The 27,381-nt window shown below is 47.3% G+C and overlaps 1 protein-coding gene across 5 annotated transcripts in view; it reads right to left on the reverse strand.

Moving 5' to 3' along the window:
* The window catches only part of LOC144152959 (copper homeostasis protein cutC homolog), a 58,905-nt gene extending 33,024 nt beyond the window's left edge, over positions 1-25,881 (reverse strand). For 2 of the 5 annotated variants that reach the window (XM_077684555.1, XM_077684554.1), the window contains exons 1-4: positions 25,560-25,739; positions 24,783-24,858; positions 17,612-17,749; positions 9,108-9,279 (exon numbers count right to left, since the gene is read on the reverse strand). In XM_077684555.1, coding sequence (XP_077540681.1) covers positions 9,108-9,279; positions 17,612-17,749; positions 24,783-24,858; positions 25,560-25,733 — 560 coding nt within the window. In that variant the 5' untranslated portion in view covers positions 25,734-25,739. The other 3 variants (XM_077684556.1, XM_077684558.1, XM_077684557.1) reach the window with 3 other exon arrangements.
* Between the last annotated feature and the right edge of the window lie 1,500 nt (positions 25,882-27,381).

Below are 27,381 nucleotides of genomic sequence, written 5' to 3' on the forward strand. Positions count from 1 at the left end.
AATGTCATCTTTTAACGATCGTTTAGCCAGCTTGACTTGGGTCAACATACTTGAATTGACAAACCATGAAGAAGCTTATGCTAAGCTAACGGAAAAAATTTCTTGCGCCTATCATGAGTGTTTTCCACTTTTATTAAAACGACCTAAAAAAGCTCGTAAGCCATGGGTTACCTCTAACATGCTAAGGCTTATTAAAAAGCGAGATAAACTCTACGCCAAGTTTCTGCCAACACGAAAACCTGACACATTAAAAAAGCATAAAGAATGCCGAAATTTCGTAAATAAGGAATTTCACAACGCCAAGAGGCGTTACCACACCAACCTTTTTAATTCATCGGCAGGAAGATCGTAGCACATGTGGAAGGTAGTCAATCTTCTAACCAGGCAGCCATTTAAAACTGCCTCAAAAGTAACTGTATAAATAACGTGGAAATAAGCGGGATCGAACTGGCCGACGCCTTTAAAGGAGCCATGAGGACAAAACACAAGTTCAGTTCATTCAAAAGGTTGCCTCGATAGAATCATACTGACACTACTGTTAACGCACACTTTGCTCAAATAAGCTATATAATTAGGAAAAAAGGGAATGACCATGCGACCCACTAGCTCATTTCCCGCAACAGAACCTGTGATGGCATATGAGCCCAGCTGTGCGATTGGCTGAGGATGGGAAAAGCAAACGCAAATTAGGCGCGGCTTATAGGCTTTCCGAACGAACTATTTGCGCTTAAGTATAATGCATATTCATTTTACAGCAGTAAGAATGGTGCGGTAAACAATGCAAGTTACGAAAACGCACATCAGCATAGAAGTACCGATGCGCACTGCTGTTGGTACTGGGTGCACTATGCTTGTTTTAGCTGCACAGCATTCCGCCGCTTTGAAGTTGTTTTACAGGACACTGGCCGATTGGCGTAAGCGGCATTGTCTTACGTGACCGTGTTTGTCGAGGATACCCCAGGTTTCACGAGGCGATCACTTTTTACAGTAACGAAAACAAGCCAGGTGCAAATACGCTCAAAAACAAAGCAACGGCGGACAACGGTTAGTGGATTACTATAGCAGCGCCATCTGGGTGGGCTGACGGACAGCAAGGCCGCAAAACCGAATGACGCAGTGGAAGTTCGCTTGAATATACGCGCTTCTGACGTCATTGCTGACATTACGAAAACCCACGATTTGGCGGGAGAATCAAAATTTTAACCTAAATTGATCAATTTCTTAGTGAATACGGCATCATTTGCTGCCGGACAAGCGCTGGGGGCACTGTAAAACGTGAAATCTTTCAAATAAAACAAACTTGTATTCTGTCTTCATGGCTCCTTTAACAATTACTTCTTTCCATGGCACAACCGTAAAACACAACTGCCAATTACTCTTACATGGAGCCAAATAAGAGTCACACTATGTTTTTAAAACCAGTCACTAATGATGAAGTTTTTGCAGCGTTTGTGTCCCTCGGCAACGGTAAGACGGAAGATGCTTATGGCATTCAAATCGCGCCACTTAAATATGCCACCGACCTAATAGCACCATTTTTGACACATATATTTAACGCTTGCTTGTCGTCCGCTGTGTTTCCGCGAAACATGCAACCGGAAAGAGTTACCGTAATTTATAAAAAAGGCAGCAAAGATGATCTGTCAAATTATCACCCGATCTCTATCCTCCCAGTCTTTTCCAAGGGGTTCAAAAAAATGATTCTTCAACGTCTGCTGGCTTTCTCTGACAAGCACAAACTGATAACGCCTGTGCAGTACTCCTTTCAAAAAAATTAATCGACCGAATTAGCCTTGCTTGATCGAAAGGAACTGATACTAGACAATTTTGAAAAACAAAATATGGTGTTGAGCCTTTTTTTAGATTTCACGAAAGCTTTCCAGCAAGTGTCAGACGCCCTCGAGCTTCAACGCCCGAAAGTGTCACCCCCACCCGGGGGTAGGCATGAGTAGGTGACGGAAGCCGAGTGGCCGGCTGACACGACGTGAGGCCGCGTCGCGTTTGCAGGACAAATAAAGATGTTTTCTCTCTCTCTCTCACCCTCATCAACCACTCCATCCTCATTCAGAAGCTCGAATACTATGGCTTCCATGGAAAAGGGCCTTCTTTATTAATTTCTTACTTCCAATATCGGACAGAATATGCCGACAATCACGGACATTACTCAGCCATAAAGCAACTTCAGGGGTTCCTCAGGGGAGCATTTTAGGGCCATTCTTGTTTTTAATGTATATTAACGACATAGTTAATATCGACAAATCTGCTGACTATATTTTATACGCCGACGACAAGTGTGTTTTTCACTGGGCAGACAATCATCGTTTTAGCTGAGCAAGCAAATAGGGCATTGGAACAAATAATCAACTGGGCAAGAGAAATTGGTCTAAAAATCAACGTTAATAGAGCTGTGATGTTTCACCCACGTCAAAAAATTTTTCATCTTCCGTCGCTTGTAATCAAGAACACTGCAATTGAAGGAATTAGCCATTTTAAAACTCTTGGAATCATTTTCACAGAGGGTATGTCGTGGGACGACCACGTTGCCTACATTACACCAAAAAAACTTTCGCATGCAGCTGGGTATTTGCGTCGCTATTGTTCATCTTTCCCCATTTCAGTGAATACACTGCCCTACAATTCTCTCTCTTCCTTGATCATGAATTACGGCACTCCGGTTTGGGCAACTACAACAGCTGAAAATATTGATAAACTATCACATTTACAGAAACATGTAGTCCGCATAATAGCCAAGGCCCATTACTATTCTCACACAGCAGAACTGTTTACAAAATTTAACATTATCCACGTGCATTCTTTGTACACACTCATCCTTTATTACAAGTCAGAAATAGTCAAACACGACAATTTATTAGCTGTATTAGCCAGGCTTACAACGCATTGTCCAGTGTATTGTACACGAAATCTCGAAACACGGAAAGTTAAAGGGGCCCTGAAAGGCGTTTTGAGCACACTAAATGAAGTAGCGCAATCGTTAGATTGGGTCGTCAAGGTCATCTGGTCCAAGTATTACTCTTTTACGCGCAGCGGAAAGCTCACACTTTTGATGCAAAGTTTGCGGCTTTTTTTCTCACCTTTTCCTTCGTGTTTTTGGACGCCGCCATCTTCACATGTCTACATCATCGATTCCCAGATGTTCGTCACGAGCTAGACACCCTGCTATTGGGCGGCTTTTTCACGCACTTCCGGCAAAGAAATGAGTCGTCTGCTCAGCGTCGGCTCGCCGGCTGATCTGCCAGGGGGGTGTCGGAGTGCTCGGACATTTTACGACAAACGAAACAAGTGTAAATAAACGCTTAACCGTTCGTATTGAATGCAACACGGCCATAACACGACATGGATATTCTCTTACCGGAGTACGCCCCATAAAGAAAGCGTTGAAGCCCCGTGGCACTTCTTTCTTGCAATCGCAGAGAACGCCCTGAGCCGAATGCCCGGGTCTGACGGATACATTTTATTCCACTTCAAAACAATCCAGAGATGCGTTTCGAACGAACACAACATCACAACATGCGTTGCAAGTCTGAACCGCGATTGACAGACGATGGGTTGCCTCCTCCTGCCCGTCGTAAATTCGGCACTCACCTCGCGCGCGGTTTGCGGGGACGAACAGCAAGTCACTTAACTCTGGCGCACAAGCCGAGATGGCTTTTAGCCACGCACACTGCACATACCCCATGCGAGGTTGAGTCGTACGTCGCTCGAGAAAGATAATCCAGACCATGGGAAGCACTATCCACCCGCAGAAGCCCAACGTCGCATTTCATCGCGAAACAAAGGCGTCTACAACACACACACCATCGCCTCCTGTAATGCCAAACGCATCTCACACTTCCCAATGGGAGTGAGTGGTACACCTGCAGTGCCCACATGTCGCGAGGTGGGGCCTCGAGCTGAACCGGGATCACGCAACCGTAACTGACTTCTGGGGCGGTTTGTGCCTTGTTGCCAAGGCAACCGATGTTTGAGATTGTCAAAGAAATGGCGCTCGCTCCAGCGCTAGAAAGCTCAGAGCCGCGCCGGAGCATGTTTTGCCAACGTTGCCGCTGTCCACCACGCATCGCCCCAAGCTGAACTGGTCACATGATTGAAGCGTTTTGTGCACAGGTTCTGTATCGGTTTAAAATGTCTTTTCCACATGCCGTCGGCAGGAATTACCACCACCGCAAAATAAGACCCGGCACCAGCGGGGCCACATCTGATACGGCGCTTTTTGGATAAACAGTGCGCAGTGCATGAAAGGGACCCAGCGCACGATCCTCACCGAGCGGCTGCGAGTTCGCCGCCAATTAAAAGTCACGTGCTGCCCTGCAGCAACGCACACTGCGAAAGGGCAAGGCCAGGCCACCGCACAAATGCGGCCAGATTTTTCGTTCGCATTTCCAGCCTTGAGCGAAGTGCGGGATTCATGGTGTCAACAAAGCTTGCCCGTAGCAGACGGCAGTCTGAGGAACGCCATAGTGGAAGTAGTCACCACTGAAGAGCGCAGCATCATGGGAGGGAAGGCTCTCGCGCCGTCAACAGCGAAAGGAGGAGGAAATGCGGCGCGACGATAATGCGCGGTTTTTGATTTACGATTTCTCAGCTAATACTCATCGCTTTAACAAAATTCTTGCGGGAGGAGATTGCTAATACATTGTCTTATTTGGTTACATGTACATCCATGCATCGGCGGAAGGTATTTCAGGACCCCTTTAATGTTTGCCACAATATTTACGGAAAACAGATGTTGAAATTTCGCTTGACGTCAACCCTGAACGAACTGTATGAAAAACATACCCCAGATGTGATAAATCAATCATTTAGAGATTTACGGGAAATATTTCTGCAAACCGAACCAAAGTGCAGGTAGCAATATCCTGAGTTCGTTTTCTGTTTTGTGTCATGTGAATCGTGCCAGTGCTTCTCATAGCGCACATTTTGTACTCACGCATACTTTGTTTTGGAGTAACGTGCATTGTCCTAGCGTTTTCTATTAAGGTTTTTTTAATCCTACACATATTATGTACATCATATCATTCTTCTTCTCCCATCCTGATATTGTTTAACTTTGTGATTTATATCACAATCTGTGCGTGTACATTTGTGTCCACGAGCAGCTGCATCTGCAAATTGAAATTCACAGAGTGTATTTTTAACGCGCTCCGCTTTCCACTGTATTCCTTGAAGGGGCAAGAACCCCCGTCAAGCCTTTTCTGGGTTTTTTGTCCGTGCCCCTAAGCATCCCAGGATGTTTGAATAAAGTGATTTGATGTAATTTGATACTCAGCCACGGACCGTTGTACGCCGTTGCTTTGTTTCTGACCGCATTTGCACCTGGCTTGTTTTTGTTACAGTAGAAAGTAATCGTTTCGCAAGACATGGGGTACCTCGAAAAAAAGGTTCACATAAGACAATCGGTCAGTGTTGTGTAAGACAACGTCAGAGCGACGGACTGCTGTGCAGCTAAAAGCATAGTGCGCCCAGTACCAACAGCAGTGCGCATCAGTACTTCTATGTTTACGTGTATTTTCGTAACTTTCATTGTTTACCCCACCATTCTTACTGGCGAAAGATGAATATGCAAATATGCATTACATTTAAGCACAAATAGCCCGTTCGGCAAGACCTGCCTAATTTGAGCTTGCTCTTGCCGGCCTCAGCCAGTCGCACAGCTGGGCATACCATATTTTCACGCGTATACCCCGCACCAAAAATGCGAAAAATTCAGTAGCGAAGTAGGCGTGCGGATAATATGTGGGGTTATTCCTTCAGTGCAGCTTCACGGCAATGCGTGTTGTGCAGTGAAGCTCCACCGAAGTAACACTGACTGAACCTTACATGGAAACGATTGCGAAAAACATAAAAGGACAAGGAAGAAAAAACCAGGACGACCGCACTCTAGCAACTGAATTTTACGCTTTTTCTGTCTGCATAGTATGTGATGTGTTGCTTGAGCAGTAGCTTTCATCCAGCCTTTCCTGTATCAAATGCGCGCGGATTTTTTTTTTCTTTTCCGGGGCACTAAAAGTGGGGGTGCGGTGCATACGCGCGAAAATACGGTATGACATCATAGGTTCTACTGCGGGAAATGAGCTAGTGGGTTGCATGGCCATTGCCTTTTTACCTAATTCAGTGGTGCCACTGATGAACAGTGATTTGGAGCAATTTTCGTATCAGCAAATTATTAATTTTGGAGCAATTCGGAGCACCTAAATGCCAGTTTTGGAGTACCTTGGAGCAACTACACATCAACTGCTAGATGTTTCCAAAGCATCTCTCAACACTAAAAATTGACCAGTATCGTCTAGTAATTGATGTGGAGATCGCCATGGAATGTGCTTCAAGGTGCTTTTAACACATGCGATCACAAATTGGCGGCACAGCTCAAGAATAATGGTCTTCTTGTCCTTACTAGGGGAAGGCTTTTTCAAGGAGTCACTGAAAACGCTTCATAGTTGGCAGGCTCGAACATGCATTAAAAATAGCTTTCACAGTCAGCTCTCATAACAGCCCAAGAATAGCCAAATAGCCAATAAAAATTCTGCCAACCACAAAAAGTAGCGATATTTGGCTAATTGTAGCCCAACCTGGCATCCCTGGGCAATGGGATTTTTTTTTTTCCACTTATTTCGAAACAGTCGCTAGAAGTCGCCAGAAGTTTGATGCAATTAAATCCCTCAAGTATCCACCCATTAGCAAAAATGCAACAAAACATAATTTGCAAGGTATTTAGTTCCTTTCTGGTGCGGATAAAAGGCAACATGCAACACGATAATGAATATCGAAAGACTTCGACAAACCTGCGTAGCAAAAAAACAACGCAGCTCTCGTGCCCCTTTTCTAGTTTATTAATTGTTGAGGCAAGCCCTCGTGTTTTACTTTTTCATTTTATTGGATGCAGGCGCTTGCTATCAGTCCTCGTGCAGATTTCCACGCTAGCTGGAAATGCGTACGAGGAATGCGCACGGAGCATTTTTGCATGATTTTTTCACGCCCGCGTCGACGATTACACGCACGCGGCAGCTTCTGCCTCGCTCAGAAAATGACGCGCGTGGCGCGCGGCAGTGGGAGGAGCCTGGCGACTTGCGCCAATGGGAAGACGCGCGCCTCACGGCGGCGGTTTTGAAGCGCTCGAGACAGCCCGGTCACGACTCACGGCCGGCTGGCTCCGCCGTAGGTATTTAGGCTTACCACCCCGGCAGGTATTACATGGACACTTTCACTATCGACGCGGATGATGTTTTATAGTACTGATTTCGCCCAAATTATGAGGTCTTTTACCACACAAGCAACTTCGTGTGTGCCTTGAGCGGTATTTTAGAGAGCGCTTAAAAGTGGTCGCCCGAGCTCCCCACACCACTTCGCGGCCGTAGCCGCCGCCATATTGCCGCGCCGCGCGCAGTGTGTGGGTGGTTACACGTCAGTGCCAGCGCGCCTGTGTCGTGCGCAGCGCGTTTGCACGAGCAGAAAACGCTCCATGAGGTTCATGCTTTAGAGAGACTGGTCGTTTTTCACGGCCCGCTTCACTTGCGACGGTCCACTCCGCGAGCCCAACCAGCAAAGGGGGAGCTTGCAGCCGAGTGCGTCATGCATGCCGTGAAACGGCGCTCCCGCTGGCTCTCGGAGCAGAGAGGGCCGGCAATAAACGCCCCCTAAAACTACCTATTGTTTATAGCAGGAGCCATTGATAAGTACAGCAAGAAGGAAAGTTTTTAACCGCGGTTCGCCAGCGCTGCAATGACTTGCTAGATGAAAACACTGCATCGGCGGTACAGTGACAGCGCCAACCGAACTCACCGCGGCAAACACGATGACGGGTGCTACGGAGTTCAAGTTATCAAGCTGAATTAGTTATACATGTCTAGAGACCACTGTGAAGTTGTGCTTGTAACAGGCTGCACGTGATTTGCGCGACACAAATTTTGGCACACTTTTGGCGCACTTGCTTACAAAATCGTGGTTTTTTTATCAGGCTGGGGCAGGATACCTCATTTTGAGCAAATTGGCGCATTTGATGCAGGAGTGGGAGCACTGCTAATTATATAGCTTATTTGAGCGAAGTGTGCACTAATGGTGGTGCCAGCATGATTCTAACGAGGCAATCTTTCGAATTAGCCAAACGTGTTTTGTCTGCATGGCTTCTTTAGAGTGCCAGTGCATCCACCGCTTCAGTTTATTTGGGACGAAGCTATTCCCGATCGGCAAGCAGTGCCAGCAGATTTTGGACGTTGCGACAGAGCTCACTCACTTTCCAGGCATTTCTCCAGAAGAAGTGAGGAAGAAAAAAAGCAAGGAGGGAGCATGAAGCCTGGCGGCCAACCAGGGAAAGCAGAGCCTTTAAGATCCCACAAACAAGATTTCGTCACGCCATATAGAAGGGGCTGGGAAGTTTCTAGGGAGTAGCCACTGCTTCACACGTCTTCGGCAACAAACCTCCCTCGTTTGTTTCGAGTTTGCGATAAATTGTCCTCTTCGTTATTGGGACAAAGCCCTCGTTTGAGTAAACCGTACTTGTGCTTTGTCTCCATAAGCCCTTTAGGGAAGAACACTCCCAAAATAACTGTTTCACAAGACCTCCAATGCATGCACAAGCACCAATGTACACACAAAAATGAACGGCAGAATAACCGGAATTTTCCTCCCACTCAAAACTGGTACTCACGACAGAAATGCGCCATTCTGATTTCCCGTACCACCAATCACCTCCGAACATGCATTTCTTTTTGTTCACCTCAAGGTAGTGCTCCACTGGTGTGTTGGCCACTGCCTCCCTTCAACACACTCCAGTGGAAGGCTCACGAGTGGTCATGAGCCAGTCTGCATAATCCAGACATTTCATAACCGCTATGCTTGTCTCGTGCATTTGCAGCTGCGTTTTTAGTGCCCGCCTAAAGGTATTCATCGCCTCACGCCCATCTTTATGTTTTTGTTGGGTTCTTTTCCGCTTGATTATTGTCGCAATCAGTGTGCCCTTCCTTACAATGCGAATCTGCGCACACTGCCGCGTACCTATGTAACGCCTCAGGGCCCCTCAGGTTGAACAGATGACGTGAAACGAAATCTGCTCAGAACAGAAGAGGCCCGTGGAAGGGGGCTGGTTCACGCACCTGGTCAGAGCACCCAGCACAAACCCCGAGGCCCCGTGTTGCCGGAAGAGGCGGATGTCGGTCTCCATGGCCTCCACTTCCTCGGGGCTGAAGCAGAAGTCGCCCGCCCTCGGTCGCACCAGCACCATGACTGGCAGGGCAGGGCACCGCTGGCGGACGGCCACGAACGTGCCTGCGCAAGTCGGGGCGGCAAGGGGCGCTCGAGTTCGGCCGCTCAGCATACGTCCCACTGTTGCAAGCAAGCTGTTCATGTTTCCACTACAGCAAAATTGCGCGTGATGGAAGCTTTTACTCTCTAGAGCTCAGTGGGTTGTGTTGCCTTCTTGAAGGGCTCCTCGAGCGAGGTTTTGGCCGGTGCCTTTCACATCTAAGCACGCGCATGGCACCAGTAGCCCGCTTAGGCAGGAGCTGCTGAATGCCAGGAAGCGCACTGACGACGTTCAGGTAGTTTTACAAGCTATTGTGGATGCTTTGCACTGCTCTCTCATTCTGACAGATAGGTCGAAGTTGGCACTCAAATTTAACACCAACACCCCATTGTATGGCTCATTTCATCCAGACACAAACAGAGGCGGCCGTGATTACCTGAATCACATTTTGCGACCGCATCAACACAAGGCGTTCGTGCACCTTGGCAGCATTTGCAGCAACCATTCTCTTCAGTGTCTCAATTGGCTCGCCTTCTGGGTTGGGAGAAAAATCAAGAGAGAGATGGTTAAACTGCAGAGCTTTCTCCCAAAGCTTTCTTCCATGCGTCAAAGTCCAAAATCCAGACTGCTTCCGTCATACAGGCCACTGTTGAATTCCAACCAGGGAAAGCGTTTCTTTTTCTTCTTCTTCTTCAAGCACATGATGTGCTTTTGTGGAAAGCCATTGTATCGGTCGCCTTCCCTGCAGTGTGTTTTGGTGTGGGCGGTCACCACCAGTGAGGCAAGAAAGTTTCGCTTTAAAAAAAAAGAAAATGTGCAAATAGTGACATCATAGTGGGTATCAAATAGTTGCAAGCAGATCAGGTGTACAGATATTTGAAACATTCGGGTATTGAAGCAAACAACACATCTGATTCAGCTTTAAATGAAATACCACTATCAGAAAGTTTCTATTTCCAAAGCACTATATTTTGAAGTTCAGAAAGGCAACTGGGTACGCACACTGGCTTCCACTGTCAGTGCTGACGAGCTTTCCCGCAACGCACCCGTGCCATGGGGCAAAGGGGCACGAGGAAAATGCTTTTTTCCTTCCCTAAGTCAGCAAAAAGGTACTGTTTCGACTTGCTCTGAAGCACCTGCCCCTTCGTGACAATTTGCATAGATTAGGACAGCTTGCATTGCTGTTTGTGAAAAGTGACAGGAGGTGAGACTGTGTTATCAGTACCCGAAGAAATGCATTTTGTTCTGGCTGTTTGCACCGTGCATTGAAGCATACAAAGTGTTTCTGGTTGTTGCTGGTTCGTTGTGCTGACTGCCTCTCCCCTAAAGATCACTTGCACACCTCAACTTTGTAAATAGTGAACAGAGAAAAGAGCGGGAGGTGATTGACTGGCCGACCGTGGGATTTAACGTGCCGAAGCTAGCCCCGGGCAGTCAGCCTCGCCATACTGGAGGTCTGCGGATTAATTCCGACCACCTGGGAGCCTTCAACTTGCACTGACATCTTGGCAGACAGGTGTGCTCGCTTTTCACCTCCATCCGAGAAGCAGCCACTGCGGCTGGGGTCAGACCCCCGTCCTAGGGCGCAGCAGCGCAACAGCTTAGCCGCTGAGCCAGCCCATCACCCCTGAAGAGGGCCTAGTAACTATGATTGATTGATGGTTTGGGTTTAATGGTGCAAGGCCAACAAGGGCAAAGAGTGCCATGGTGACTAAACAGCGCAGAAGACGAAACACAGAGAAGAGCAAAAACAGGACGAGCGCTGACTATCAACTGGGGTTTATTGGAAAAGAAACATATTTATATACAAGGTCACAAGTAAAAAGCGCGTGCACTCCGTTGGTATCACCTCATAATGAAAGAAAATTGCATTCAATTTCTTGACCTCTCCCTAAAATTCGGCGAAGAACATGTTTGCTGGAAATTCGCCCCCAGATCAGTTAAGCCCTTGTTAAACTATAAGTCAGGCCATAGTAAACTTGTGAAAAACTCTATAGCGTTCTCTAGCCTACGTTCTGCCCTGTTTAAATCTTGTGTGCACTCAATGGGCGCCAGTTTTAAGGAACAGGTAAAAAAACTTACGGAGGCGGGTTTTCCAAACTGTGCCTTGGCCTCAGCGTGTAATAAACTGGTCAAAGTAGTAAAAGGGTGTGAAAAGCCCGCCACTCAGAGGGAACCAGATCAACGAAAAAAGTATGCTGTTGTTCCGTATATTCACCGGACCACCCATAGGTTGAAGAAGATAGCGTCTAGATATGGGGTGCAGGTTGCCATATCTGCCCCAAATAAACTCGGTAGAGTGTGTGCTTTAGTTAACCGAAAGAAGCAAGGTTCCGGCGCCAATAACTACAAAGATTGCTCGGTTAAACACAATAATAAGTATGTCACTTGTTGTATTTGTGTTGTTTACCAAATACCGTTATCATGTGGACGGGTATACGTCGGCCAGACGGGCCGTTGTATTAATGTACGTTTAAGAGAACACTTCAATTCGTTGAAGGGAACGCCGACGTCCCACATGTCAGAACACTGTCGGTCATGCTCCACGCCTTCATGCGAGCCCATACTTGATAAAACTGTCATTCTTTTTAATCATTCTAATCAGCGTAAACGTGAAATAATAGAGGCTTCACACATAACAAAGCTCGGTGACGCTTGCATTAGTCATGCCTCAGTATGTTTGCAAGAGAAAGAAGTAGCTTTTCTTGATTGCCGATAAAGGTTTTGATTCTGCTTGTTCACTCTTTTTCTGATTGTCTGAGGTGATACCAACGGAGTGCACGCGCTTTTTACTTGTGACCTTGTATATAAATATGTTTCTTTTCCAATAAACCCCAGTTGATAGTCAGCGCTCGTCCTGTTTTTGCTCTTCTCTGTGTTTCGTCTTCTGCGCTGTTTAGTCACCATGTCGCAACACCAACTCGCCCAACTTTCCATCCTGCGGCAAAGAGTGCCACAAACAAAATTTTTTGATGACGACACACAGATGTACAATGAGGACACGACATTGTCCACCGCAACATGCTGAAAGCACTTTCATCGTTCCAGGTTTTTTACCTTCACTGCTATAAGGAATGTCGAACCAGTAATCGCTGCCTTCTTGCGGTGTCGTGCCTCCACGAGTTCAAACGCTGTAGCATGCTTATTGTGCTAGCGATTGAATGCCAAATGTTGTCGGAGCTGCTTTTATTGCTTTCAGATGATGTAGAGCTAAATCCTGGCCCTCGTAAACCTGACATCACTGCTCTAGTTAACCCCATTAACTCTTTCGTTACCGCGGGAAAATTTACCGGCTTTTAGGGGTCCAAGAAAACACATTTTTTCTGCGAAAAATTGGTTAGGCACTAATTACAGGAACACAAAATGCAGATTATTTAACGCCCTTTTCAATGACACCAGTCTTTTTTTAATGTTTGCATACATCATAGCTGCAAAAAAAAATAATCAAAATCACAATTTTTGTCAGGATGTCTAAGGAAATGATAAAAAAGGAGTTGTGCATAACAAACCACTGGTAGTAGAAAAAATTTCGAAATACATTTTGTAGGGAAACATTTCAAAAATACGTCCTAGAAAAAATGTTGGCCTGCGCTAAACAGTTTGTCAGATATAAAAAAAAGTTGGCATGCGTGGCCGGTGCCATGCGGTGAAGTCCAACCTCCACTTCAAAATGTGCAATTTTTGGGGGTACCATGGAAGAAATGTGGCGCTTTGACTTTACCAGAGGCCTCAGTTTGTCCCCACGTGACTAAAAAAACCTCTTGTCAATGACTGAATTTGCATTTACAGCCAGCACAGTATTCGGGACAAGCACGAAATGCGAAAAACATGCGTGGAGTTGAAAACGAAACTCCGTGGTTGATGCTTGTTGATGTTCTGTCAGTTATCTCACAAAACATAAACTTCCGGTTTATTATCACCTTCTGACTCGCTACTGTAGCCTTGCTTGCAGGAATGAGGTGCGATGCGCTAGAATCGTGCCCTGCGCACTTTGGCGAAGTAACCGTTGCACGATAAAAAAGATCAGCACTACAAGCCTCCTGCATTACAGCGCCACCTAACAATTTTGAAATTTTCAACTTTGAAACTTATTGGAGACTCTGTCCGAAAAGACAGTTCAACTAAGGAGCAACACTAGACCTCCGGATATACCGTTGTATGGAAATAAAACTAGCAGGCGAACAGCTTGCAGTGTGTAAGGCCGGTTTGAAGCGGTCTCCTCGTCAGAACTGATATCTGGCGACTGGGTGTTATCTTTTGGCTTGCATCGGAAATTCTTATCGCAGAAATCGGATTAGCGTTCTGTGAAATCAGGAGCAGCATGCTTTTTTCGAGGATCATTAGCGGACGCCCAAGGCGCCATGCTTGAAGTTCAGTAACTGTGTAGTAGCGCCAACTATAAATTTCACGATGCAGAAACGGAACCGAGACTGTTGTAAACTGTTTGTGAATGGTCCTCTGGTAAGTACAACTACAACACAACTTAGAACAATGAGCACAAAGGCAATAAAACTGCCTAAAATCATAAAGTAGCTTTATTAACCAATTTCAGGAATTATTGCTGTTGGAGTGCGGACCTGACAATTGAAAATCATCTTCTGATTCGCCATCCGTGCCCTCGTAACAAAAACCAAGCGCTGATGCGGAGCAATTATGAGTGGCACGCATTTTCCGTTGGTAGCAGTGACGCACGATGACCACGCCCCTTTTCGAGACCCAGGTGATTCAAACGCATGTCAAAAATCGTGTTTTTGTTGCAAAAATGAAAACAAAGCACATTTTGAAAGGCTGTTTTCTGAGCTAACTCCAAATAGCTTTATGTGTTCCAGGAACGCCCGGAACGCTATGAAAAGGGGCTCCCAAGGTATCGTTCAAATTGGACGATTTTGAATAGGCGTGGTAACGAAAGAGTTAAACGCCTCGAAGAAGCTCAAACCGATTTCTGTACAGAACTGGCTCACATAAAAGCTGCTCAATCCGCCCACGAACAACTGATTTCATCGTTGAGTAATCAAATTAATCTGCTTGAACTAAAACAATCGGAACCAACTATCAGTGCTGGAATGGAAGAAACGTGTCAGATAAAACAAGAACTTGTAGCTCTTAAAGCCGCACACACTGATGCGAACTATCACATGCGACGAAATAACCTTTTTCTACACCTCAATGATTGTGAAAAAGAGATTTGAATTTTGCACAACTCACGTGAACCCGTGAGAGTGCACTTCCAACTCTAATGCAAAACAATCCCTCCGACAAGTAACTAGCAACAATGCTTAACATAGTGCCCAAAACACTGAATGCTTTTAGGTCATTAAGGATCCTGCATCTCCAAGCAGTGTCATAGGCTTTCTCAGTATCAAAAAAACACCATTGCACAAAACTGTTTATGGATGAAAGCATCCTCAATGTACGACTCAAGGGCCATGAGTTGGTCGTTTGTGGATCGTCCTGCCCTGAAGCCAGCCTGGCAGCTCTCAAGTAGACCATTGTACTTTACGAGGTACCTTAGTCCCCTATTTATCATCATCTCGAGGAGCTTGCACAGGCAGCTTGTCAAGGCAATCGGATGATAACTGGAGGGGGAAGAGGGGTCCTTCCCTTTTTTCAGGACTCGGCAAGCAGTGTGGTGACGGGTTGGGCTGCCGGAGAGAACCCAGCAGGGGGCAGGGGCGGGACCAGAGCAGACTCACTGAACTGGGTCACCACCAAAACCAGACACTGCTCCACCCCCCGGCGAGCTGCGTCAGCGTACCTTGGAGAAGCAAAACAGGCGAACTTTTTCTGCGCTTTAGGGTACAAGATGTTTTCTGTTACCTTTAAAGTGATGATGCGTTCCTCCAGTTTGAACCTATCACAGGTACAGGAGTACACTGCATGGGGCCCTTTACAATTTGGGCATTTCATGCTTCTGGCTTTGCAAATATCTGTGGGGTGGTCATGATCGAAACATTTGGCACACATCAGTTTCCCTCGACACTGTAAAGTACCACGCCCATACCACTGGCATTTGAAGCACTGATGTGGATTAGGAACATACGGACAGACTTCACAACGCATGAAGCCTGCATTTAGATATTGAGGGAGGTTGCAACGGTTGAAAGTGAGGATAACATGCTTTGTTCTCATTTCCTGGTTGCCTCTACAGATCGTGATTCGTATGACTGCTGTTCACGCAGGCCCACCAGCAAGTCAGGGTCTGTTTCGTCTTTAAGGATGAATTCCGAGATGACATCTTGGCATGTGTTTAGCCTGCGATGAGGAGTGATCTCAATTAGCAAGTTGCCAATCATTCGCTGTTGGAGGATGATTTTAGACTGTTGTTGATTATGTATTCCCACAAGGATTTCACCACCGGTTAGCTTTTTCGCTTTGTAGTTCTCGCCCAGAATGCTTTCAAGAAACTTAGCGATGAGCAAGACTGACTTGGAAGTAAGTGGTTCAGATTTTTCCGCAGATTCCATGATCGAAAAACGGGAAAAGTTGTCCGGTTTGGAGAATTCCACGGCAGGTAACGGCGGAAAATTCACTTCAGTGCAGCCCCTTTTCAGGAGCCGATCATTTGGTTTGGAGAATTTTGAAAAAAACCATACGGCACGGAAAAAAAGCAGGGAACGGAGGTACTTCTTCACTCGGTTTACCCTGATGCCGAGAGAGGTCGCGGAGCTTCCTGCCTGTTAAGCAGACAGGGAGCCCATCTGCTGGAGCTTGAACATGGCTCCGATGGCCACCGTTTGTGGCTTCTACCCGCCACCTTAAAACTCCTAGCCACGGTAGGATACAGCGCGAGTATGGAGGCTTGGTGTCGCCAATACCCTCACCGAGATTGCTCAAGGTGCCCCGTGCGGTTTGCAACTATGTTTGCAAAGAACGGTAGCTGCTGGTGCGTCCCTTCTCACTACAGTTGAACCCGACTATATGGAACCTGCTTACATCTAATTGTCCTTTATATTTCTGGACATGGTACATTTACAATGACAATATATAGCGAAAACTACACTTATATCGAACAAAAATCTCAAGTTGTTTTCCCCTCGGGGCGGAGGACAAATTCCGCCAGCACACCCGTCAAAGTAGTTTGGCCCGGCCACTTATGGTCAGTGGGCGGCTCCTTCCCTCGTTCTCCCTATCGTGATTGCGCCATCGCGCCGCATAGGGTGAGCCGTCCACAGCCCCACTTGTAAAAAGTGATCCCGACTCGCCTGCCATGGGTTTTTTCGTTGGTTGCGTTTGTGCCGTTCGTGCATTGTAGGCTTTTTAGGAAGTGTAGGTGTGGTGGCTAGCACTAGTGACCCTAAATAAAGTTTTATTTAGTGGCTCTAGCTAGCCACCAAGTTTGCCTTTTGCAGTGAAGCTAGCAATCGTAAATCGAGTTGAACTTCGTGAGAAGTCGGACGCCCCCCTCATGCACGAGATTCCTGAGAACAGCTTGCCGAAGTAGGGTTTGGGCAAACGTCACCCAAGGAACCGCCCACAAATGCTTCAAATCTGCCGGCTTCTGTGTGCCGGCGACGACTAAAAATTCTGAGGAGTGCAACAAACCACTGCCGGTGTTCCCGAAGTGTGGAGCGAGCTTTCGTAATTTCCAGACACCGTCACCAAATCAACAGTTGGCGAGTGTGAGTGTGGATGACGGTGTCGCAACCATGGGACAGCTGGGAAGACTATGCTGCCGACATGCACCGAGTGCTGGTGAAGGCGGGCGCAACAGGGAAAGCATCGACGATCCTTTGCCCACAACCTCCAAAGTGATTGGTGCACTCGCACTAGTTCGGTGCTTCTTCACAAATGTGAAAGATTGCGGCCTCTGACCCTTCAGACAACGTGAAGAATTGCGTACAGTCTCGGGCAGCGAGGTTGTTAAAGCACAAGATTCAGGACTATTTCATGCGAAAGTGAGGCAGTTTCACCAATACATTGTTTTTATACATTCTATGTGCTTTTGTGGCGCCCAGTTCCTGAGCCTGCTAACACCATATTATCCCCTAAATTGAACTGATAGGAGTATTTTGTTTTTTTTTTTGCAAGTTCAATATAACTGGGTTGGACTGTACTCCTGAAATACTGGCTTGCTGAAATACTTGCGTCACTGAGGGCAGAAGTAGGGCGACATTTGATAAACGGCCACTCGCTGCTTAGGCTTTCCAGCTTGGAATACGTCCCCAACACTTCCTGCTTGCTTCTTCTTGGTTTGGCTGTTAGCCCTGCTTGTCTATTTCATATAGGGTTAAAGCTGCCCCAGTTTCGGTGGAGCGGGTATTGTGCCCTCCGTCCCTTTTCTATGGGCAAGGGGGCGAAATGGGACTCTCGTAAAGGGTGGCGGGGAGGGGATGGACACAGCAGAGACACACTAACCAATGGTGGGAGTGACGCCCCCAAGAGCTAGGCCAGCGCACAGCTCCAGTCGCGTCGCGCCAGCCTCTGCGGCTGCCACAGCAGACGCCACCGAGTCCACACACACCTCCAGCTGCAAAAGCAGACCGAGAAGGCAATCTATGCAAGTGAGACATTCAATCTTGATCAAAGAACGGCTCAGGTTTGGCCTGTGAAGACAAAATGCCACTCTAGAGGCTCAGGTGGAAAAAACCAGCCCACTCGATTTCAACCACGAAAGCTATCTTTTTAACTGAAAAAATGGAGGACATGTTGAAGGACTTTCAAATTGTACGCTACAGCAATGTATCATGGGTCAGCTTCAAAAGCGTAGTTGTTAGGTGAACGTTAGCACGAGAGCCAGGCACGTACCCAGGATTTTTTTTCGGGGGGGGCCCAACCCAAAGTAACTTTTCTATGCAAATTAGGGGAGAGGGCGAGGGTATCCGCCGTTACTAGTACAAACACGATAAACGCGCAGCGTTTACCATAAATGCGCGTAATCCTGCATAGAGAAATGAAATTAACTGTATCCGCCCTTGTGATGGAGGCGAAAAGCAAAAACACTCGTATGTTCGAGATTTCTGAGCACGTTAAAGATCCCTACGCGAAGTTTGTAAAATTAGAAGAAAAGAACGGCAGTAATTACAATATTTACGGGAATAAATACGCGAACTGCACATTAACTATACATTTCCGGAGCATCCCACACGTTATCCGCAATCGAAGTCGGCAGAAACGGAAGTGCATAGGCACTCGAGAGTTCAGATCTACGTGGCAACCCTCTTGCGCTTCCATATTTTTCTCCAAACAAAACCTGTAGCTACTAGTTATGAAGGAAGGAAACAAAATGCTATAGGTAAATCGGAGATGTCATACGCCTAATTCCGTGTGTTATTACCCTGAACAGCCTCCGAGTTCGACGTTTAACGGTCTGCCATTCAAAGCACCAATGATTCAGGCCTCAGAAATTGCAGTATAGAGACGCACTGGACTGCAGGAAATGTAGATAAAAAAACGGTGGCAAGCGCCAGCGCGTCAGCGCTTACCTCTGGCAGTTTTGTAAAGAACCTTATTATATCCAGGGATGCGCCTTGTCGCTTCCTCGACGTCGCTGCATGGCTTGTCCAGCAAGGCGGGATTGAGCTCCTCTGTCCTCTCGTTCGGCCCGTTGGTGAAGTAAACTCGTTGCTCTCTGCCGACACCTTGACGATATTCCGACATCGCGAGACTAAGCTATCATATGTACCCGGGGTTTCATAACCTCTCTAATACAAAGACACAGTTCGCAGTCCAATTTTCAAGCCGAAATTTCTCTCGGCCAAAAGTCTGGTTGGGGTCCGTCGAGATGTCCGGCCCGGGTTCATTTTCACCGTTCACCCACGGCACCCCGTCTCTCTCATGTTGACCATTGGCCACTTAGACTCCGTGCCCTTCCCCGCTGAAGCCCGGTGTTCTCGAGGTCTGTTCATAGGAATGCAGCTCGGGGTCCGTAAACCCGCCAGTAAAGTTTGGTTCGTTGTTGAGGTGGGTGGTGTCGTCGTGAAGTACCCGATGATGAGACGAGGCAAGTAGATGATGAAGAAAAAGTCTATTTACACTTATTTACAGGAGACGACGAAGCATGAACATAAGATAACACATGATAATGAAAACTGGATTACAATTAACAGGTGCCGCAACGCACAAAAAGGGTATCGCGGCATGATCCCTGATGGGGGCCCGGGGGCCAAAACGGGTGCCGAACCGCCGCGCGGTTGGCGAGAAATTCGTGGGGCTCTGGCGCCCAGAAACTGCCACGAGAGCAAGTCCTCATGCGACCGCTCTTGGCCGCAGCTCCGGACAAGCTCAGCAAAATTGCGCATGCAGTCGCAAGCGAAGCAGCCTCCACACAGCAACACACGTACCAATTAGGATTTTGACCCCCGCTCCCCCCTGTCCGCCGCCCCAGAAAGTCGGGGGGAAACGAGTCTTCCCAAAAGCCGCGTAGAAGGTCGCCCGCAAGGCCGTCCCAAAGGGCTGCCACTCCGCCGACGGCTTGGGGGACAAGGCAAAGCTGCGAGAAGGGAGGAGGGTCATCGCCCCGACGGGGTCCACCGCGTCACTACACCGCCGTTGTGCATAGCAGCCATTAACCACAATGGCTGTCAATCAACAGTGCCGCTGTCACTGCCTTTAGTTGTCCAAAGGAATGCCGCCGGTGTCTCTTGCCGCCGTACAACTGCGATGCGGGCCTTCACTTTGTCACCCTGCCGTCGCCGGGCTTGGTAACGTTGTTGCGCTTCCTTTTTGAGCGATCCTTCTTGTCCAGACGGACGCACCGACTGTGGAACAAGGCTTTTGTACTCCCATGGTAGCTTTCCCTAAGCGGGCGTAATGTTAGAGGCGCCGGACGGTGGGGTCAAGCATCCCCTCGCGCCACTCCGCTCGTCGCCATCCGGTTCAAGCCCTTGTGTCGCCTTGGCTTGTTCGGCAGACGCTGCACACGTGCGCGAGCCGGACGTTGGAAGGCATTACGTAGAGAAACCCTACAGCGGGTTTCTCTGCGGCAAGAAGACTTCTTACCCTTCTTACCGACAAACACAAAAGCAGCATTTCCATGAAAACTAGTGAAAAACGCGCTGTGAGTTCGGCTCAGGGAAGGAATTCGTTGAGCCACAAACACCAGGCATGGGCGATAGTATCGGCCGACACCACGGCGCGCTAGGATGGAGGGATTTGTTGAATGTTCAAAGACAAACATTTTCTTCCCCACCAAAACATATGGGACCCGAACCGCTGAAACCGCCACCCTGGCGAAACAAGCGATAAGTTACTGCTGTCTGAGAGAACCGAAGCACCAATTGCAGACGAACAGGGTAAAGGGGGTGCAGCGAATTGCAAGTGGCAGGCCGGTAGCAGAGCACGAAGCCAGTGTACAGCGGTACTGGCTTCCGCGTAAACGAAGCAAACATACCTCGCCTGTTTTTTTTTGTTTTTTTTAATCCCACGCTGACCACCAAATGATTCATCTTTTTTTTTTTTCGAAATGAACCTAATCCACAAACCAAAACTAAGTCAGATAAAACTGCACTGCCAAGAAAATCCCGGCAACTTTCGCCTAAAAAATGTGGCAAATAAATAGTTGAGACAATTCTCTGCAAACGTGTACGCAGATCTTACTTCGTGTGGAAAATGAGCCAGACCCTGCTGTGGCATGGATCAAAATGAGCCAAATTCATTTGCCCAATGGGATTTTGCGTTGGTGTGACGTTTCGGGCTGTTTTGTGCGCTTTTGCGTCAATGTTTTTTTTTTTTTTTTTTTTTTTTGCTTTTGAGAGCTGGTTTATCATGAGGTCAGACAGCAATGAGGAGATCGGCAAATGATCTGCCGACACACGACTACGATAACGTGAACGGAAGCGGAAGTGAACGAAATGAAACTGAGAGGTGTGATACTATCATTTTATCTCGTCTCCCTCGTCTTTACGCGGTAAATCTGGTTATTATTATTGTTATTACTCCCATATTTCCCATTTACGTACCTAACAAATTAGCTGCCTCTTACAAGCCATGGCAAGCCATGGAAGATGATTCAGGAAGATGCAGGCTTCTTGTAAAGCGTTTTGGAAATTTATGGCAAGGCAATGAAGAGCTTCATGAGTGTTTTCAGGCGTGTCCAAAAAGTACCCTACGGAGCCATTCGAAAAGAGCTGTTTTTTAAGCTCTGTTGCATGTTTATTGCCTTTTTTGCTTGAAACTGTATCGTACCGTTCTTGAAAGTCGATTCTATAGTTTTCATAAGAATGCCGCAGCAACTTGTCCGTTTCAAATGAGTAGGAGCCAAATCTGAACTTATCTTAATATTGCTGAAATTCTCCGCATAATTATTAATTACTTGTCGCTATAGATTTCCCCTAGCTGACATGTGAAACATGTCATTTAATAGTTTGACAGCACTGCATTTAGGTCCGGTTCCAAACTTTCGTTTTTTCCCCCTCAAATTCCCCTTAGGTGGATTTGGCTCATTACGAAAAAAAAAAGCGCCTCAAATAGCTTTCAAGCCCAGGATTTGTATGGCGCCGCTTTAGAATGTGTGCGAGGGACGATGAAAGGTGGCGCGGGAAAGGGGAGTATGGCCCAAAAAATTTCGGGGGGGGCCCGGGCCCCCCGGGCCCCCCCTCTGGGTACGTCCCTGACGAGAGCCCCACTACATCTATGCTTCTCGGTGGTGGCCTAGGCAAGCAAGATTCAGTGACGTCCACAATGCCTGCCACTGCAACATGCTGTCTTTAATACCATCTATGTGAAGCCAGTCATGGGCGAACATGCACACACTTGGTGCGTTGCCCCTCACACCAGCGTTTGTTGGGCTCTAAAATGCGAGCTGTATCGACTAGAGCTCCCAAAGAACAAGCTGCGTGGTGCCAAAGAAGCAACTCACAATGTGAACTAACTACACAACCACAATTTCAGGCTTTACAGACGTTCGCTTAACTGAAATGTAGCCTTGGTCAAAAATTTTTCGGCCAATCCAAACGCTTCTGGACCACAATGATTCAAAGAACAAGTTTAACCTATAACTGTGACCAAATTATTCTATGACAGTAAGAGAAAAACGCTCTTGTCTTTAGGGCATAAAACATTTCAGCCTTGCTGAAGGTGTAGGCTTGTACACTGAATTTTTTGTGGCCCATGCAATTTCAGCATGGCGTGGAAAATTTTGACAAAGACTGTAGATGTTGTAGATTCCTTAGGTCAGTGTTCCTGAGTCTCAATTTTCTTTACAAATGGCCGCTAACCTTCGAGACAAAAATCAGGCAAATTTGTGACTAAGCAGCCAAGTTTATCCCAACTACACAACAAAGTATCCTTAGTACAAGTGTGTTACTACTTTCACAGTGCTGTTTTTTTTCTGTGTGGCAGCATAAATTGTAAAACCCTGAGCTCTGTCTTTAAAACAGCCTGAATGAAGAAGGCAGCAACCACTACTGATAGCTTACCATGAATGACATTGTCACACTTTTGGTGCATGCAGTAGTACCGACATTCCACTCACACGTACGTGGCACTCCAAGCAGCACTCATCCTGTGCATAAGAAATACTTGCATGTACCTTTGTGTTCATTTTTGCTGCGCTTACCTTCCCTAATCACTGTAGACACGGAGGCCCAAACACCTTGCCGTGCAAACTCTCCAAAAGGGAACTAATGTGTTTCGGTGTTGCTACCTTAAACTACATGTTTAAATAAGTAGCTCTACAGACAAAAAATATCCCGGGTACATAACGAAACAATCAGGAGCAAAAGAAATCAAGCAAGCTCTAACTAACGCATAAGACTTGAAGGTAGCGAGGCTGTACGTAACCTTCACGACCATCACGATGGTTGAAGTCCACGATTGCAGCCGATTTGCTTCTTCTTCGTTGCCGCAATGACCTTTACTTCATCATTTTTGCCGTAAGCGTGAGCTTCCTTCAATGTTTTGGAAGTGATAATCACTGGACATCACCTTGAGGGGGTGTACGCTATGACGCGTCTTTCTCGCCACGATTACGAGAAATGCTGGAGGGTGTGTGCGTGTGTTTCTACAGACTACCGTAAAATACCGATCAGGCGGCCACACCCACACAAGCGCCCCCCCCCCCCCCCCCCCTTATAATCGGAGTATTTCGAGTTTTCGCACACTACCAAACAACCGCCCCCTCTCTCCCCCAACCACCTGTTGATGGCAACTGAAACCGCCCAGGAACACTTCTGACTGCGCTCTTGTCTAAGCCAGAATCCAATCCGAGAACACAGGGTAGCCGTTCATTCTGCACACAATCGCCATCTTGTTGTCCTCATCTGACAGGGATGAATGTGACAAGCATTCGTAGTGAAAGCCAGCAGACACTGGAAGATTTCTGAGAGGCACCAAAGCCCTTTGGCTCTGCCAATAACGCCCTCTGAACACGTGAGCACACCTTGTTCAACATCTGAAAAATGGACCGATGATGATGGCAAGAATGGTTTCTCTGGCTAACAGGACCAACAACGCCGTTGACGGGAACAGCACATGAATTGCTAACACTGGTTGTGCCAAGAGGGGCTTCACAGACTTCATCTTTGCTGAAAATGTGTTTCCCCTTAATGCACTGCATTATTTTTTTCCTTTTTCAGGGGATGGGTAAGGTTGGTTAACATTTACATGCCGCCACTTTTAATCACAGGGCAGTTCCCAACAAGGGCCCCCTCCCCGAAATTCCCTGAACTGTCCGCACTTCAGGGCTCGGTATTTTACGGTATAGTCTTTCTTGGGCTACTGAAACACCGAAATTTCGGTCTGTCTGTCTGTGACTTGATTCAGCCACTCCGGCCAAAATGAAACGAAAGCCGCACACAGCCAGACCTAAACTTTTGAGTCCAGTGTCAACATTCAAGCTTGTCAACATTGTTGAACAAGAACAAGACATTACGCAGAAAATCAATACATAAGTGATATTTGCAGTGTTCCTTCACTAAAAAATTCATGGATGCTTGGTTTTTGCAATAGCAAATGAAATACTACATCAACTGCAGAAAACCGTCACCTGCTGTTGCCGCGCTACCTGGCGGCATTCAAGAAATCAAATGGGAATAGCACCGACAGATTCCACTAGATAGGATCCACGTTCCACTTGCAATGCTCGTGGAGTATGGCAACGCGGTTCTATAAACGCGGCAGTAGGGTGAGTGGATTCATGCGCGTCTCCGCCACAAGGCAACGCTGGCAACCAGACACCCGGCCTCGAGCAGGGAAACACGGTAAATTTAAATTGACCTGAGCAAACCTCTAGCGTGTTATCTTGGGAGGAACAAGACTGAGAGGTGAGCGGGAAAGAGAAGGGAGGCATTTACTTGATATGGGCACCACCCGACTATAGTCTTTCATCGACATTTGCAACGAAAGGAGCAGATACGCGCCAGTTTTTTTGGGGGGGGTGGGCTAGTTGGTGCATACTAACTGAAATTCAAAACAGCGCAAAAAGAGAAGACAAGATGAGACCAGCACCGTGTGTCGTCGTTTCTTGTCCTGTCTTTTCACGCTGTTTTGAATCTCTTCTCGTGTTTCATGTGCACAGCATGGTTCCCCCCCCCCCCCCCCCCATCTTTTTGCGCACTCCAACCGGGAGGCAAAATATTCAGATTCTTACCTCCACTGCCATGAACGTGCAGCTCTGGCCGCTTCGGTCCTCGCACAATGACCACGCCCACAGCTGGAGGTCGCTCCTGAAAAGGCATTTTTCGGGTCTAATGACAAGTAATGTGTTTTTCTATTATTATTATTTAAGAGCGGCCTTTTCTGTCTTGACCATTCTGCAATGTTCTTCTTGAGGGGACTCTAGAATCAAAGTGCAGCTGCTATGGCAACATCAAGTCAGGTTTACTGAGAAGACGCTGTTAATAACAATCAATCACTGTGGAAGGAAGGCTTTTTTAGTACAGTAATAGCTGCCTCAAAAACAGACCGTGGGAGGTTTATCATGGAAATTTGCAAAACGCACAGCTGATCACTTTGTAGTTCAACATATTGTAATTGTCACATTGCAATCAACGCACACGTCTTTTTCTTTCTGCACGAGGAAACCGTAGACGAAAGCAAAGGGCATAAATTGGTGCTGACAGCGGCCGCACGGTCTACGTGCTGGAAGTTGCAAAAAGCGTAGGTTATTCTTGCTCCTTTCCTCCCGTAACAAGTGGTATAAAACGCCCACGAAAGTAGGGAAATAAACACGCCCGCACTTTTAACACGTTGCGCATACTAACACGATTTCAAGCTCGAGTAGGTAATATTGTTCGGGTATGTTCACCCATGCACAACCAACAGCTGCGGTCACACAAGTCAAAGTTAGAAGTTGATGTCACATAAGTGCTTCATATAACATCAGCCATAAAGAAATGTCACAGATGAGGGTGGAAATTTGCTGTACTTGAAAAAGTGCGCAAAACTTCGACTCTCGCTCGAGCGCCCTGGCTGCACGAGCGTACGCTTTCGTGGAAGCTCGTCTCCCGAGAACTTTCCTCCTCAGCACGCCTACATAACTTACGGCTGCCGTTTGCATGAACTGATGCGCATTCAATGGCAGTGCACACAGGGACACCATTTCCTCACTTACCAACGTTTCTCCCTGCCGCCTCCAACTTTGCAAACTTGGCCTTCGCGGCCTTCGTCAGCGCATGGTCGGCGTATGGAGAAATGCATCATAGGCAGACGGAGCTAAAGTGGCTCGAGTTTCACGACATGCAGCGCCCCTTTCGAGTCCTGCCATTCTGGGTTGCAGACGCCGCACGAATATTTGTGACGAGTGCAAAATTTTATTCACTTTTAAAGCAAGTTAGCGAGTTTAATCGCTGTAATAACGGTGAAATAACACCACATTAGGCTTCTGGGCCGAACGAACCCTAAAAGAAGAGGATTTATTTCCTGTTATGTACACCGCACCACACCACACTTCACGTTCACTCCGTGCTTGAAAATCTCTTCTTTTGTGAAACTCACTACAAAACAATTTAAAATCCTACAAATTAAAAATCATCCGTGGAATGAACGTCCATTGTGCTCGTGAAGCGGCGCTTCGCAGTCTTGCTTGTGAATGGCTCACAAACGGCGCAGAAGCAACGCCTAAATCATTGCTTCGCACCTGGGTCGCCTGGGTGCAACACAGAGTAGTCCTGAATCAAGCAAGCGCAGAGACTCGTTGTTTAAAGCCATGGAGGAAAGAATCCATGTTTAAAGCGCCCGCCGACCCGGACAGAAAAAGCGTATGGAGCGCTACGTACTAAGAGAAAATGCAAGTTGGTTTTATTCGAAAGATTTCGTGTTTTATAGTGCCCCCAGCGCTTGTCCGGATACAAACGGTGCTTTATTCACTGAGAAATGAAACAATTTAGGTTAAAATTTTGATTTTCCCGCTCAATCGTGCGTTTTCGTGGTCCCAAGTGACATCACGGGTAGTAGTAGTAGTAAAGTCCTTTATTGGGATGGGACGGCCGGTTGGCCAGAGGGGGAAAATGGGAATAGCAGGGAGGGAGGATTAACACTACTTGAATCTTCAAGGGCCGTAGAGTATCTAATTGTCTATTGAGGATCTAATTGTCCAGTTTCAGGGACCAAATGGGTTGTAGGCCCCGGCTCACACTACTCGAGCCAGACCGCTCTCAAGGGAAAAAGTGCCTAGCGCGGCAAGGAATTGGGGGTCATGGTATGGGGGATTAGCTGGTGAAGAACCATTTGGAAGTGCATTTTCGATAATATATCGATGGTCTGAAAATGCAGTGCAGTGCCAGATTAAATGGTTCAGGTCCGCGATAGAGGTCGCTGAACAGTGCGGACAACGTGGGGGTAGTGACGTCCCAGGGTGAATCCATTTGTATATTATGTGAGGAGTGACAGCAGCGTTCGCAAGAGTCTTATTAATGAAAATTTCGGCTGGGCGTGGTAGGGAAGGGACGCCGTGTAGGTAGCCAAGCGGAGTGCTTGATGCTAGGCGGCATCGGCGCACGTGGCGAGCGTGGTCCAGCTGCAGGCGAAAGGAGGTGGGCGAGACAGCAGCGGGGGATTGGTCATCCAGCGGAGGGGTTACGAGAAGGCTCTCCCTAGCCGCAGAGTGCGCGGTCTGGTTGCCATGTCCCTGCATCATGTGTCCCGGTATCCATGCCAGGCGAGTTTTAGTGCCATTCTGAGCGAGTATGTTGACCATAGCTTGAATCTGGTGGACAGTAGGATGGTCAGAGAAAGCCTTGTTGAACTCG

Source organism: Haemaphysalis longicornis, unplaced genomic scaffold, assembly GCF_048455015.1.
Source record: "Haemaphysalis longicornis isolate Haplotype H1 unplaced genomic scaffold, Haemaphysalis longicornis Haplotype H1 scaffold_9, whole genome shotgun sequence".
Classification (NCBI taxonomy): domain Eukaryota; kingdom Metazoa; phylum Arthropoda; class Arachnida; order Ixodida; family Ixodidae; genus Haemaphysalis; species Haemaphysalis longicornis.